Here is a 15,570-nt window from a genome sequence, read left to right on the forward strand (position 1 = left end):
AGTCCCTGGAGAAGGACATCATGCTTGGTAAAATAGAGGGTCAGCGAAAGAGGAAGACCCTCAACAAGATGGATTGACATAGTGGCTGCAACAGTGGGCTCAAACATAGCAACGATTGTGAAGATGGCGTAGAACTGGGCAGTGTTTCATTCTGTTGTACATAGAATTGCTGTGAGTCGGAACCGACTTGATGGCACCTAACAACAACAACAAATTTATATGGAAATGCAAGGGGCCCCAAATAGTCAAAGCTGTCTTGAAAAAGGATAAAGCAGGAGAACTCACACTTCCTGATTTCAAACATACGATAAAGCTACAGTAATGAAAACAGTCTGGTAATGGTACAATAATAGACACATAGACTGTTGGAATATAATTGAAGAGTCCAGAAATAAACTCACACATATACAGTGAGTTGATTTTGACAAAGATGCTAAGCTCATGTAATTGGGAAAAAAAATCATCCCTTTAACAAATGGTGCTAGAACAACTGGATCTCCACATGCGTAAGAATGAAGCTGGGCTTATACCTCATAGTGTATATGCAAATTAACTCAAAATGGATCTAAACGGGAGACCTAAAACCATAAAACTCTTAGACAGAAACATAGGGGTGTTACTTCAGTACCTACACAGTTTGTGCTCATTTTTTATTTAATGTGATGTCGAATGATACCATTGTTATATTTTTAAAAATTTTATATCTGGAAAAATTTATACCTACGCTCTCCCTTCCAATTATTGACTTTTAATATTCAGGAAAAGTTTTCAAAGTATTCTTGATTATCTGACGTGATTTTTTAACCACCTGAAATGCTATTTGATAATTCATGAAAATTAGAAATAATGTTTAGAAGCTTATATATACTATAGTTTTATTATTATTTTTGTTGGTTTGTTTGCTTAAATTAGTGGTTTTCAATGACGATTGTGCAATAGACTTACACATGGAGCTTTAGAAAAAATATATATGCCCAGGCTTCACCTACAATCTATTGTAATAAGAATTTCTTGGGTTGGAGTCTGGACATTTGTGTTTTTAAAAGCTTTACAGCTAATTCTGATGCACACACCCCCACTCCCCCACCCCCGTTATCTAAATTGCATTTGTGCTTCTTTCATTCCTGTACATCATCATGTCAAGTAATGAATAAGTAATGAATGAATATTTTAAAGCAGTGGGTACATATTTAATATCAGAGTTTTTTAGTCTTAAATAAAGGCTTCTAACCTCTCTGTGGTTTCGTTCCTCATGTATAAAGTGAGAGAATTTGGTGAATGATATCGTTGCCCTGACTCTGATTCTATGAAAATAGTTTTAACTTTGGTCTCAAATTCATAGCATATATTGATAATCAGTCTTGGAAATAAACACTTTCTCAGATGTGTAATGAATGACCTTTGTACTTAGTTACCATTATATTTTTATGTATTAAGGCTGGTCAGTAAAAGATAAAAGTTTATAGACTTTTCTATTTTAGAATATGACATGTTATAATGGTTAGTGTTCAGTTTTAAGACATTAATCTTCTGTTTGTCAGAGCATCATTCGTTGTGATGAAGATGAAGCTCATGTTGCATCTGTATACTGCACTGTATGTGCAACTCACTTGTGCTCAGAGTGTTCCCAAGTTACTCACTCTACAAAGACGTTAGCAAAGCACAAGCGTGTGCCTCTGGCTGATAAGCCTCATGAGAAAACCATGTGCTCTCAGCACCAGGTGCATGCCATTGAGTTTGTTTGCTTGGAAGAAGGTTGTCAAGCTAGCCCACTTATGTGCTGTGTCTGCAAAGAATATGGAAAACACCAAGGTCACAAGGTATGATTTTAATTAAATTAAATGACTAGCTATTTTACCTACCTACTGTTTGTTTTCACTGCCCTCATTCTTTATGCTACAAGTACGGATTGAAGAAGAGCTAAATGGTGAACAATTTGGAATTGGTAGCATGAAACAAAATGAAAGATTTAATTTCTGAATGTCAGGACAAAAATTTCAGAGAGGCCTATGATTTTTTACTGAAACACAGCTGTCTAGCAGGAAACAAGCATTTTCTTTGTGTGCATGTTTAAATAATGTACTGTATTGTTTTGACTATCTTGATGTCTGTTGATGAACTGTTACTTATGCAACTTTAGAATAGTCTCTTGGTTTCTTTTCTAGTGATAAGTGGATTTCCAAATTTTAAATTATTTCTTTATAGGATAAATTATTTTCTTATGAAAGGTTCAAGGGGAATTAGTATTTTTTACCTTCTTATGGTATATTTTTTCTAAATGCAGTATAAAAGCCACTTCCGGCTGATGCCTTTTTTAAAATAGGTATTTAAATAGTTTTTTAAAATATCATTAGTCAATACTATCAGTTCTTTTCTATAATTATATTGCATTTTATAGCATTCAGTATTGGAACCAGAAGCAAATCAGATCCGAGCATCAATTTTAGATATGGCTCACTGCATACGGACCTTTACTGAGGAAATCTCAGATTATTCAAGAAAATTAGTTGGAATTGTTCAGCACATTGAAGGAGGAGAGCAAATAGTGGAAGATGGAATTGGAATGGCCCACACGGAACATGTATGAATTTTTTTCTTCCTTCTTTACCGTCTTATTTCTTTTCTTTCTTATCCTTTCTTCTTCCAAGAAGTATTTATTAAGCAATTACAATGTGTCAGTACTGCGTTAGTCACTGGAAAGAAGTTTATAAAAAAAATCTCTGGCTTCATGGAATTTACATTCCATCATGGAAGAGAGGCAGTTTAAAGTATAGTAACTGTTTATTTTGTGGGGAAGAAGTATAGAATGTCTTGGCAACGTGTAAGAGGGGCAACAATTTAGGTAGGTCAAGGCAGTCTTCCTAGAAGAAGTGATGTCTAAACTAAGATTTTTTTTTTAATTGTTGTAAATATATGTGTGTGTGTGTGTGTGTGTGTGTGTGTGTGTATATACGTATATGCAACCAGACATTTGCCTTTTAAACATTCGACACGTGCAATTTAGTTACATTAATTGTGTTTATCACATTATAAAACAATCACCATTATCACTCTTAACAGATGCTCAGTGTTTCCTAAGAAGTGAGTCCCTTTTCCCACCCTCACTCACTCTTACCCCTGGCAACCACTGATAACCTTAGGTAGGTCTACTGTGTAACACATGGGGTTGCCATGAGTCAGAGTTGACTTGATGGCAGTAACTTAATTTCATTCAGCATGATGTTTTCAAGGTTCATCTATGTTATAGCATACATCAGGACTTCATTTTCTCTTTATGACTGAGTAATATTTCATTGTATGTATGTACCACATTCTGTTTATCCATTCATCTGTTGATCAATATTTAGGTTGTTTCCATCTTTTGGCTGTTGTGAGTAGTGCTGCAATGAACATTGGCGTACATGTATCTGTGTTCCTGCTTTCAGTTGTTTGGGTATATACCTAGAAGTAGAATTGCTGGATTGTATGGTAATTCTGAGTTTAACTATGAGGAATTGCTAGAGTGTTTTCCACGGCAGCTGTACCATTTTGCAGTCCCACCAGCAGTGGATGAGGGTTCCTATTTTCTCACATTCTCACCAACACCTATTGTTTTCCATTTTTTTAATCATGGCATTCTTAGTAGGTATGATGTGATTTTCATCGTGGTTTTGATTTGCATTTCCCTAGTGACTAATGACTAATGAGAACCCCTGGTGGCGTCGTGACATTTGGCTGCTAACCGAAAGGTCATTGGTTCAAACCTACCAGCTGCTCCATGGGAGAAAGATGTGGCAGTCTGCTTTTGTAAAGATTACAGCTTTGGAAACCCTATGGGACAGTTCTACTCTGTCCTATCGGGTCGCTATGAGTCGGAATTGACTCAGTGGCAGTGCATTTTTTAATGACTAATGGGAGTCCCGGGGGTGGTGCAAATGGTTAACATGCTGTGCTGCTAACCCAAAGATTAGAGGTTAGAGACCATCAAGAGACACCTCAGAAGAATGGCCTGGCTATCTACTTCTGAAAAATTAGACCCTGAAAACCCTATGGAGCACAGTTCTACTCTGACACACACAGGGTTGCCATGAGTTGGAATCAACTCAATGGCAGCTGGTTGGTTAATGATAATGATGTTGATCATCTTTTTATGTGCTTATTGGCCATAAACTGAAATTTGAAGCTGTTAAATCAGGGAGAAGAGTGAGGTGGGGAGTACGTCATCCCAGAGAGGGAAGGATATGTTGAAATCTGTGGAAGTGAGAATTGGACATATTGTAATAAAGAAATTCACTATGGTTGAAACCTTGACTATTGGGTGGGCATAGCAAGAGAAGAAGTTGGAGAGTTAAGGCCAAATGATGTAGGATTTTGTTTATGTTAAAGAGGTTGAACCTTATCTTAAGGGCAGTGAGGAGCCATTGAAGAATTGACAAAGGAATAACATAATCAGATTTGCATTAAGGGAGGTTAGTCTTTAATGTAGAAAATGAATTGGATGAGCAAAAACATTGGAAGCAGGGAGGCCTTTTAGGAGGTTTCTGAAGTTAATCTGGTTAAAAGATGTTTATGGTCTATAAATACTAGGGTACTGAGAATGGGGAGAAGTGGATGGATTTGAGGTTTTAAAGAAGTAGAAGAGGTAGATCTTAGTGCTTGATTTAAAATTTAGATTGGATAGGTAACTGGAGGGTCAAGCATGATGCCCAAGTTTCTACCTTGTCCAACTGGGTGGATGGTGGTATCATGCACTAATAGGGGAAGAGGAGGAGTTTTGGAAGGGGATAATGGGAGTAAGATGGTAAGTTTAATTTGGAAGTTTAAATTTATTATTCCTGTGGAATAATCAAGTATATTGCAGAATGAGTGGGATTTGAGAAGTGAATGTATCTAATTTTTAAGAAGCTTGGCTGTGAGGGGAGGAAGGAACTAGGGTGGTAACTATAGTTGCTTTTTAAAATTAAATTATAGAGAAGAAAGAAATCTCTTCAGATGGGAATATAAAATACAGAAACAGCCAAAATATATTTTCTCTGATAACTAAAACCTTTAAAGCTAAGTCACTGAGGAATAATACTGGACTTCTCTGTCTAATATTTAAATTTAAATTAGTTAAAAATTAAAATACAAAATTTAGTTACTCAGTCTTACTATCCATGTTTTACATGCTCAATAGGCACATGTGGTTAGTAGACAGCATAGATACAGAGTATGTCCTCTTCACAAAAATTTATGCTGGGCATTGTTGTGCTAGAGTGTAAATATCTCGTTCATTCCCTCAGTAAATATTCATTGAACATACACCAGGTGTTTCACAGTGTTCCAGGGGCTGGGGAGACACCATTGTACAAGCTAGACAAAACTCCTTGCCTTTGAGGAGTTTACATTCGAATGTGCGGAGAGACAGAATAAGTAAAACACCGTGGCAGAAATATCTTAAATGCTTTGGAGGAAAATAAACAAGGGAAAGGTAATGCTTCCCACATAAAATTCAGAGAGAAGAGCAAGCACAAAGTCCCTGAAGTTGGAGTGTGGCTGGTGTGTTCAAGAAACTGTAGGGAGGCTAAGTGTCAGTAGAGCAGAGTGACTGAGAGGAAGGATAGCAGAGTTGAGGTCAGAAAGGGCCTTATAGTTATGTAACACTTCTCTGCATAGAATGTTCTTCCTCCAGATATTCACATGGTTCCCTCTTTTACCTCCTTCGGGTCTTTGCCCAAATGTCCCCTTCTCAGGGAGTCTGTCCTTGAAAACCCCAGATAAAGGACTTTCACATTTACATTGAGTAGAATGGGAAACCATTGGAGACTTTTGAGCAAAAGAATAACATTATCTTTCTGACTTAACATTTAAAAAGGATCATTCTGGCTACAGTGTGGAGAATACACTATAAGGGGAAGGAATAGATGGAGCAAGACCAGTTAGAAGACAACTATAATTATCAAGTGAAAGATGGTGATATCTTTAATCAGGTTGGTAGAAGTGGAGGTGGTGGGGCATGATCAGAGTCTGGATATATTTTGAAGTCAACAGAATTTGCTGAGGGACTAGATATGGGATATGAAAGAGAGATGTTAAGGATGACTCCAACATTTTTGGCCTGAACAACCAGGAGGATGTAGTTGTCATTTACTGAGATGGAGGAAACTGAGTTTGGGGTTGGGGAGACTAGAGATTAGGTATTCCATTTTGCTTGAGATGTCAGTTAAGCAGTTGGATATACAAAGTCTGGCATTGAGAGGAAAGGCCTAGTGTGGAGATATAAATTTTGGAATTTATGAGGATATAGATAGTATTTAAATATTCAGTATTTCATATGTAAAATCTTCCTTGAGTTTATAATTGTTTAAAACTTATTTTTATTTCTTTAGGTTCCAGGTACTGCGGAGAATGCCCGGTCATGTGTCCGAGCTTATTTTTCTGATCTACATGAAACTCTTTGTCGTCAAGAAGAAATGGCTTTAAGTGTTGTTGATGCCCATGTTCGAGAAAAACTTATTTGGCTCAGGCAGCAGCAAGAAGATATGACTATTTTGTTGTCCCAGGTTTCAACAGCCTGTCTCCATTGTGAAAAGACTTTGCAGCAGGTAGATAGTTTAAACATAATTTAAACATGATTAAGGAAAGAGGATTTGTAAGATTATTTAACTAGAGGAGGTACACACTAGTCTATCTTATTAATTTAATAAATATTTAGTGTCTACCGCGTGCGTTAGCTTTGTGCTTAGGACTTGGTCTCTGACCTCGAATTGCTCCACCAACCATATCAGTGTCCTCTCCTTCATATGCTTTCCCAACCATAAAACCAAGTGTTCCAGAAGCCCTCTAACTTCTTGTCATTCTTCAGTCATGCCAAGCCTTTTACTATTCTTTGCCAAGAATGTAGTATTCTTTTTGCTTGCAGTGCTATATCTCTCTTCTGATGGTAGAAGTCCTCCTTTTTGCTTAAAGTCCGGCTCAAATGTTTGCTCTTCTTTGAAGCTCTCTCTTCCTTGCTTTTTTGGGTGTCTCTTTACATGCAAAAGAAACACCGAGCTCTACTCTAATTCGATGGTTCTTAACTTTCATGTCACAGGTATGGTTCAGGTATCATAAGCAATTTGTTACCTAGATTATAGATATTTACTTTAAAAAAAAATCATTGTGATAAAATATATATACCAAAAAATTGCTATTTTAACCATTTTTAAATGTACAATTCAGTGACATGAATTACTTTCCCCATTTGTGCTACCGTTACCACCGTCTATTTCCAAAACTTTTTCCTCACCTCAAACAGAAGCTCAGTACCTCATCCCCACTTCCCCTTAGCCCCTGGTAACCAGTAATAAACTTTTGTCTCTATGCATTTGCCTATTCTAGGTATTTCGTATAAATGGGATCATAAATATTTGTCCTTTTGTGTCCGACTTATTTCACTCAGCATCATTTTTTCAAAGCTCATCCATGTTGTAGCATGTATTAGAACTGTATTCCTTTTTATGACAGAATAATATTCCATTATGTATAGATATCACATTCTGTTGATGGACATTTGGGTTGTTTCTATCTTTTGGCTATTGTGAGTAATGCTGCAATGAACATCGGTATACATGTATCTGTCTGAGCCCCTGCTCTAAGTATTTTGGGTATGTTGTATATACCTAGGAGTGGAATTGTTGGGTCATATGTCATTCTATGTTTGACTTTTGGAGAAATCACCAAACTGTTTTTACAGTGGCTGCACCATTTTTACATTCCTACCAGCAATGCACAAGGGTTCCAGTTTCTCTACATCCTTGCTAGCGCTTGTTAGTTCCATTGCCCCCCACCCCCCGGAATAGCCATTCCTGTGGGTGTTAAGTGGTATGTCATTGTAGTGTATGATTTGCATTTCTTTAATGACTAATGTTATTGAACATCTTTTCATATGCTTGTTGGCCATCTGTACATCTTCTTTGGTGACATGTCTGTTCAAGTCCTTTGCCTGTACTTTAACTGGATTGGTTATCTTTTAGTTATTGAGTTGTAGGAGTTCTTTATATATTCAGGATACTAAACCCTTATCAGATATATGGTTCCCAAATAGTTTCTCCCATTCTATAGGTTGTCTTTTCACTTTATTAATAAAGTCCTTTGATGCACAAAAGTCTTTAATTTTGATTAAGTCCAATTTACCTATTTTGTCTTTTGTTGTTTGTGCTTTTAATGTCATATCTAAGAAACCATCGTCAAAAACAAGGTCTTGAAGTTTTACGCTTATGTTTTCTTCTAAGAGTTTTGTGGTTTTAGTTCTTATATTTAGGTGCAGATGAGTTACTTTTTAAATAAATTAGATTGAAGATTATTCTAACAAAAATTTTAGTTTTACTTATATTTATGGTCTGCTTTCATAAGTAAGGGATATAAGATAATTACTGCCCTAGGAATTTCAGATAAGCTGCAGTCTATCTTACCTTTACTGATATACTGCTAATTATAACTGTGTTGATTTTAAGTCATTGTACAGCTAACCCTTTTGCCATTGTAGAGCTTTATCTCTTATTGAATATTTAATTAGACTTATGTGAGTATGGCCAGCCACATCAGTTTTGAATTGTCCTATAGTCCTTATCACATTGCATTATAACAGTTGGTGTGTATGCCATTTCTTGAGTTGTCTTCAGTTCGAATCCTACTCTTCTATTCTCTGCTTTACGATGCTGGGGCTGGAACTCTACAGACTATGTATCTGCTTTACCATTTGATTCCATGTTAGCCTCTGCCAGTAGACGGCACTAAAGGGAGGCTGGAAGTTGGAAGGAGGCTTCCTATTTGCTTCCTGTGGGCTTCCTTTTGCTTGGGGTTTCTGTGAGTGTCACTCCTCACCTGAGGAGAGGTCTTTAGGAGGTCTGAGTTTCATCTCCATGGGGCCCCTCCTGTAAGTTTCTAAGTTTTAATAATTCTCATCTCTTCTCTTTATTTCCTCAGCCCTGAGGTGGTAGCTGTTTCCTACAGTTGCTACCACCATGGTGCTTCAGAGTTCTCTTTAGCCTTTCAGTTATCTAGTTAATGATTATACCTGGTTAACAGTATTTTATATTACATTCTTTCTGTTCAAATATATGGTGTGGTTTTTGTCTTCTAATTTGATCCTGAATGATACACATATTTGTCCTTCTAGTTGGTGACAGGATAATTCTTGTTCCTCCTTTGTATCTCTAGATTCTTTGTATTTAGATTGAAAGAGCTTAATAAATACTTGTTCAACTCATTGGTAATCAGGGTACAGAGCAAAATTAGAACTAAATCATGTCCTAAGTCATTTGTACTTGAATACTTAAAAGTATTTTTATATTTATTTTATGAAAAAATATGTTCATATTTACTGTAATATTTAAAAATATTTTGGAGTTTCTGAAGCATTGTGTTGAAGTGACTAGTAGTTGTTAATGTTAATGATGTTGATTATGTCAGTATGTTTCTGCAAATGAAATCAGGATACTGGCTTCATACTCTTTAAGGACCTATTAGTTCTATTTTTATGGCTACAGAACCTTAACCCCAACCAGTGTTCTTAAAAGTTCGTGCCACAGAGAACAGAAAAATTGATGGAACATCAAAAATTTATTACCACTTTTGAGAACAAAACTTGAAGATGCATAATTTTTTGGAAGGGAGTATAATTAAGTTTTGTTCTCGGCATGATGCTGGGTGCCGAGGATTTGTTGATTCTTTAAGCAAATATTTATTGGATGTGTATTGTGTGCCATGTGCATTTGAGGTACACAGCGTATACCAGTGAACAAAACAGACAAAAAGCTGTAATCTTGTGGAATTAGCATTCTAGCAAGGAGAAGACAATAAACCATAGCCATATCTAAGTAAATTACGTAGTATGTTAGAAGGTTATAAGCTTAGAAGAAAAGAAAATGTTCAAGGGTATAGCAGATTACATTATTAGAGTGGTTAAGGTAAGCGTCATTGATAGAAGGTGAGATTTGAGCAGAGACTTGAAGAAGATGAAGGAATTAGTTCAAGCTCTGATGTGGGGGAAGAATATTCCAGGTGAGGAAATGGTTAGAGCAAAATCCTTAGGGCTGCTGCCTGGTATGTTCAAGGAACAGCAAAAGAGCCCCTGTGGCTGGAGTAGAGTAAATGAGAGAGAGAAAGAGTAACAGGCAACTATGTGTAAGGCCCTATGGACCATTGTAAGGACTTCAGCTTTTACTGATTGAAATGGGGAGTTTTGAGCAGAAGAATGACTTGATCACTCTAATGTGTGAAAAATAGACTGAATGGGGCAACGATAAAAGGAAGGAGTTCAACAGGTGGCTGTTTTAGAATTCCAGGTGAGAGATAATAGTGGCTTGAATAATGGGGGCTAGACGTGGCCAGATTCTGTGTAACCAGTAGGATTTGTTGACAGATTGTATGTGAGATAGGAGGGAGAGAGAAGGCGAGAATGACTTCAAGAGTTTGGTCCTGAGCAACTGAAACAATGGAATTGCTCTCAACTAATATAAGTGTTGAACAGTGACCAAAAACAGACAATACAACTTCTCTCATGGAGCTTACCTACTGTTCAGGGATCTCTTTCATATGAAGAATGTATTGGTGTATGCATAGAATATCTCTGAAATAATATTCAAGAAATGGGAAAGCACTCAGCTTGAGGAGAAGGCCTAGGATCTCGAATGTGAGGGAGACTTCCACAGTTTGACCTTTAGGCCTTTTTTTGTTAATTAGCGCATAGATATCTTATTTTTAAAACTTTATATAGAAACATTGCATATATACAGAAATGTTTGCATAGTATTCAGTTGACTGAGTGTTCAGACTGGCCATTGCTGTGTAACCAGCACCCAGATCAAGTAACAAAACATTATCAGCACTCCAGAAGCCCACCTCATGCTCTCATCATTAGCTGCTCTCTGCCACAAGGGTGATCTACTATCCTGACTTCTAATGCATATCTTATTTTTACCTGTTTTGTTTATTAACATAAATGGAATCATATAATACAAACCCTTCATGTCTGTCTTCTTTTGCTCAACATTATATTTGTGAAATTCATAACATCACATGTAGTTGTGGTTCATTCTCATTGTGGTATAGTGTTTCATTGTGTGAATACACCACAATTTATTTATCCATTCTTCTGTTGACAGGCCGTTGAATTATGAATGTCCAATTATTTCTGTTAGTCAGCTTTACATTTAATTTTGAATGCTGTAATATTAAATGGGTTTTTATTATGTTTGTGTGATTTGTCTCTTTTTTTCCTTATTTTTTTAACAAAAAGTTTATGAGAAATACTATCTTCTCTAGGATGATTGTCGAGTTGTTTTGGCAAAACAAGAAATTACACGATTACTGGAAACATTGCAGAAACAGCAGCAGCAGTTTACAGAGGTTGCAGATCACATTCAGTTGGATGCCAGCATCCCTGTTACTTTTACGAAGGTAATGTACTGTATGTACTTCATTTTTAGTTATGCTTTCTGACAGATCATAATTGATTTACATCTGTGACAATTACCTTGAAGAGACAACTAGGTAATTCATGAATTACTAGATTTTTAAAAACTTTTATCAGTGTGTTCTAGGGTAAAAACATCACAAAGTTTAGTAAAGCAGAAAGAAAGGTTTTATTCAGCATGTGTTCAAAGAGGCAAAAGTAGGAAACAGGCAAGCATGCTGCCAAAGCCATGTCTGCCTGAGTCCAGGAATATTACAGAATACATAAGAGTGGGAAAATGGACAACCATGCTGCCAGAGCCATATCTGTCTGAGTAGGAAGGACATTAACAGAATCATCAGTATATGTTAACGTTACAAATGGGCAAAACCATTGAAAGGTCCACCTTTTCACGATTGGCTAGAAATTGCTAAATCTCTGTGATTCTACCTTTTGAATTGTCTTTCTTAATAATCATTGGCACAGGTTTCAGTAAGGACAGTTATGAGAGTCCTTATTGGTCCAACAAATCTTGCTATTCACTAAATGCTAATAGAAGAAGGTAAGAGTGGAAAATATGTGGGTCATTTGTGCTGTCACATTCTAGGACAAGGAATAATGGCTCCAATATTCTAAATCAAGTGGAAAAACAGAAAGAATGGTATAACGAGTCTCTCTGCAACCCAACTTAAACATGACAAACATCTTGTTTCAACTCCTCTTTTCCCTACTCTACATTTTACCCCCCATACCTTAGGTATTTTGAAGCAAATCTCAGATAGCATGTCATTTCATCTATGAAATATTTTAGTGTGTATCTCAAAAATACAAGAATTCTTTTAAAAAATTAATCAAAATACCATTATCACACCTAAAAAATTTAATAATAAATCTAGATACTGGTTAATATTAGAGATTTATTAATAAATTTTTTAGGTGTGATAATGGTATTTTGGTTGTCAGTCCAAACAAGATCCATACATAGTATTTGGTTGATATAATATATATTGTCGCTTTTAAAGTAGCTTCTCCTAATTTTAGAAAAGGTTCATGTGTTTTATTTTGCTTTTGTATTTAGGAATTTTTTTTTTTTTGATGATTACGAAAAACATTTACATGATCCGGAGTCAAACTTACAAAAAGCAAAGTACATTCAGAGAAGTCTAGCTTCTATCCCTATCCTGTCCACCCTTTTTCCTCCCTACCCCACAGAAGCACATTTAGAATTTTTTATTAGTTTTAGTCTTATATTTTCAAAAATATAAATATGTTTACATATTTGTATCCACACTTCCCACATTTAAAGCTAGCATACCTTACACACTTTTCTCCCACCTTGCTGTTTTCACTTTAACTCTTCATTCTAGAGATCATGCCGTAGAAGTTTAAAGAGAGATGTTCTATTCCTTTTGACAGCTTCAAAGTCCTCTGTTGTGAGGATGTGCCATATTTTATTCAACCAGTCCTGTATTGATGGACATTTGTTTTAGTCTTTTGCTATTAGAAATAGTACTGTGATAGCCTTGTCCATATGTCTTTCTAGTCTTTTGTCAGTGAATCTGTATGAATACAGAATCTGTATGGAATACATTCCATACAAGTGGGATTGCTGGATTAAAGAGTAAATGTATTTGTAGTTTTGTTAAATATTGCCAGTTCCCTTTTATAGGGTTGTACCCTTTTGTATTTTCATTAGCAATGTTTAAAAGTATATGTTTCTCCACAGTCTAGCCAACAGAGTACCTTGTCCAGGTAGGTTATGGAATTCTGTCAGTTTCATGGATGAGAAATATTTTGGGGTAGTCTTATGAATTGTAGTGGTTCTTATCTGTAGCATAATATATAAGTGTAAGAAGGTCCTGCAATCAGGGCAGGGGTGGATTAACCAGTGAGCAAGGTACACACAGGCTTAATTGTGTTTACTTCCTAATCTTTAGTGCACGATTTCACATGGGTTTCACCACATCTTTGTAGATCTTCAGTATTTTTTTTTCTAAAATCAAACGTTAGCAATGAAATGGTAAGAGCCATTTCTTATCATCCATATATGCATCTCTGTGCAAAACACTGTATCACTGGGAATAGGCTATTTCAGCCCTGAAAGAATTCATAAATATGGGAGAAACAGACAGCTACATTACTAAATGTAAGTAGGATTGGTGGAATTTTGAAAGGATGAGAATAAATATGTATACAATGAATACTCTGTCTCTTGCTTCTGCTCACCATCCTCAGGTATAAGGGTCTCATTTGAGTTTTTTAGTACAGTATAAAAACTTCTTCTGAGAAGATTTTGTTGAGATAGAAAATTTGGGAAAATTAAGTGGATGTATATTTTTATTAAAAGACAAAATGTCAGTTATACTAAGGAGAGATTTCACAATGGGGAGGTGTTTGTCTCTCTGAGAAGATTGGATTCTGGGGATTTGGGGGAATACAGTTCATATTGCAGTACAATGAAGAATGAATAGGATGTGAGGAAATAATTAATGAAGGTATTTTATCAATGAAGAGAAAAGTAAAAATGATGATATTTCTAAACTGTATATCAAAATAACAAGATTTTTAAAAAATTTTAAATTATAGGACAATAGAGTTCACATTGGACCAAAAATGGAAATTCGAGTTGTCACATTAGGATTAGATGGTGCTGGAAAAACTACTATTTTGTTTAAGTTAAAACAGGATGAGTTCATGCAGCCCATTCCAACAATTGGTACGTATGAGTATTGGTTTTTAACTTAATGGACTCTTTATAGACATACCCTAGCTTACAGATGAGTTCTCAGGGTGTTATTTGCTACAGGTATGGCACGGAGGTGGACTCTTTCCTGGCTGTAAGACACCAGCATTTAAGAGAAAAAATTCAAGATTTAGTGGCTTTGTGATTGAAATGTGGATAGTAGGATAGTAAGAAGGAACCTAGTATTGGTAGGATAGTAGGAAGGAATAGAGGATTAGTGAACCTAGTCGAGGGTTGGGGGTAAGAGGGTTTTAGTGGTGCCAAGCAGGCAGGTACTTGGCTTTCAAGGCCCTAAAAACCCTGGTGGAAGTTTAGAGGACTAGCAGCTGTTAAAGGTATAAATTCCCTATTATAGGTTTATTAAGAGTGGAGTTGGTTGGGCAGCATTAGAAATTGCTGTATGTAGATAACTTTTAAGTTAAAATTATAAATGGGGTTGCCTGTGTTTGGTGTGTCACTAATTGTAAATATGAGTGTAGTATAAAATAACTTTTGTTTTTCAACAGGTTTCAACGTGGAAACCGTAGAATATAAAAATCTAAAATTCACTATTTGGGATGTAGGTGGAAAACACAAATTAAGACCATTGTGGAAACATTATTATCTCAATACTCAAGGTAATACTGAAAAAGGATATCTCAATTTTTCTGATTTTTAGAATGCCAGTTTTTAGTACACTGATTTAACTAGTAAAGCTGATACTTGAACATTGATTAGACATAACTTGACTATACATTTGAATATCAGTGGGTAACCCCATATTTTTAAAAAAAATGAAGGTGGAAAGACTAGACAGTGTACTTTTAGTTTATTTCATGATAAAACCATGACTACAGCATAAAAACTATACTTAGATATGTAGGCAGTCAAGAGTACTTACCTCTTGACAGTTAAAAGTATATTATTAGTGGTCATATGGGTATGATCACTGGCAAGATTGTAGTGTACAGAGTTGAATTTGTAGTGTATGGTTCTGCTGCTCAGTTGACTACACATTTACTTATTATAATATCTGAGTAGCCCTACTCCTCATTTCCATTCACAAATGGCTATTATCTGCAGAAGAACCTACAGTGGCTTGCTTTTGACCAAACCACATTATATCACATATACTTCACCTAGCTTTTAGGATATTCACATTTGGGCTTAGGCTGGGTTCTATAGAGAAGAAAACCAGTGAAGCATATATGTGTGTATATATATATATAGAGAGAGAGATTTATCTTAAGGAAATGGCTTAGACAGTTTTAGGGGCTGGCAAGTCCCAAGTCCATGGGTCAGGTGTGAGGTTGGAAGCTTCTCCTGACTCACATAGCTGCAGGGGCTAACAAACCCAAGATTGGCAGATCAGATGGCAGGCTGTTGGCTCATGGGCTGCAGAGGCTGACAAATACAAGATTGACGGGTAAGATGACAGGCTGCTGGCTCACAG

The 15,570-nt window shown here is 36.1% G+C and overlaps 1 protein-coding gene across 3 annotated transcripts in view; it reads left to right on the plus strand.

Moving 5' to 3' along the window:
• TRIM23 (tripartite motif containing 23) overlaps window positions 1-15,570 on the plus strand; it is a 46,293-nt gene that overhangs the window by 22,366 nt on the left and 8,357 nt on the right. For 2 of the 3 annotated variants that reach the window (XM_004374541.2, XM_023729597.1), the window contains exons 4-9: window positions 1,542-1,820; window positions 2,399-2,581; window positions 6,348-6,563; window positions 11,266-11,400; window positions 13,982-14,111; window positions 14,645-14,755. In XM_004374541.2, the coding sequence (XP_004374598.1) occupies window positions 1,542-1,820; window positions 2,399-2,581; window positions 6,348-6,563; window positions 11,266-11,400; window positions 13,982-14,111; window positions 14,645-14,755 (1,054 nt within the window). Of the gene's footprint in view, window positions 1-1,541; window positions 1,821-2,398; window positions 2,582-5,833; window positions 5,949-6,347; window positions 6,564-11,265; window positions 11,401-13,981; window positions 14,112-14,644; window positions 14,756-15,570 lie in introns of those variants that run through there. The other variant, XM_023729598.1, reaches the window with a different exon arrangement.

This window comes from Trichechus manatus, unplaced genomic scaffold, assembly GCF_000243295.1.
Source record: "Trichechus manatus latirostris isolate Lorelei unplaced genomic scaffold, TriManLat1.0 scaffold00029, whole genome shotgun sequence".
Lineage (NCBI taxonomy): Eukaryota > Metazoa > Chordata > Mammalia > Sirenia > Trichechidae > Trichechus > Trichechus manatus.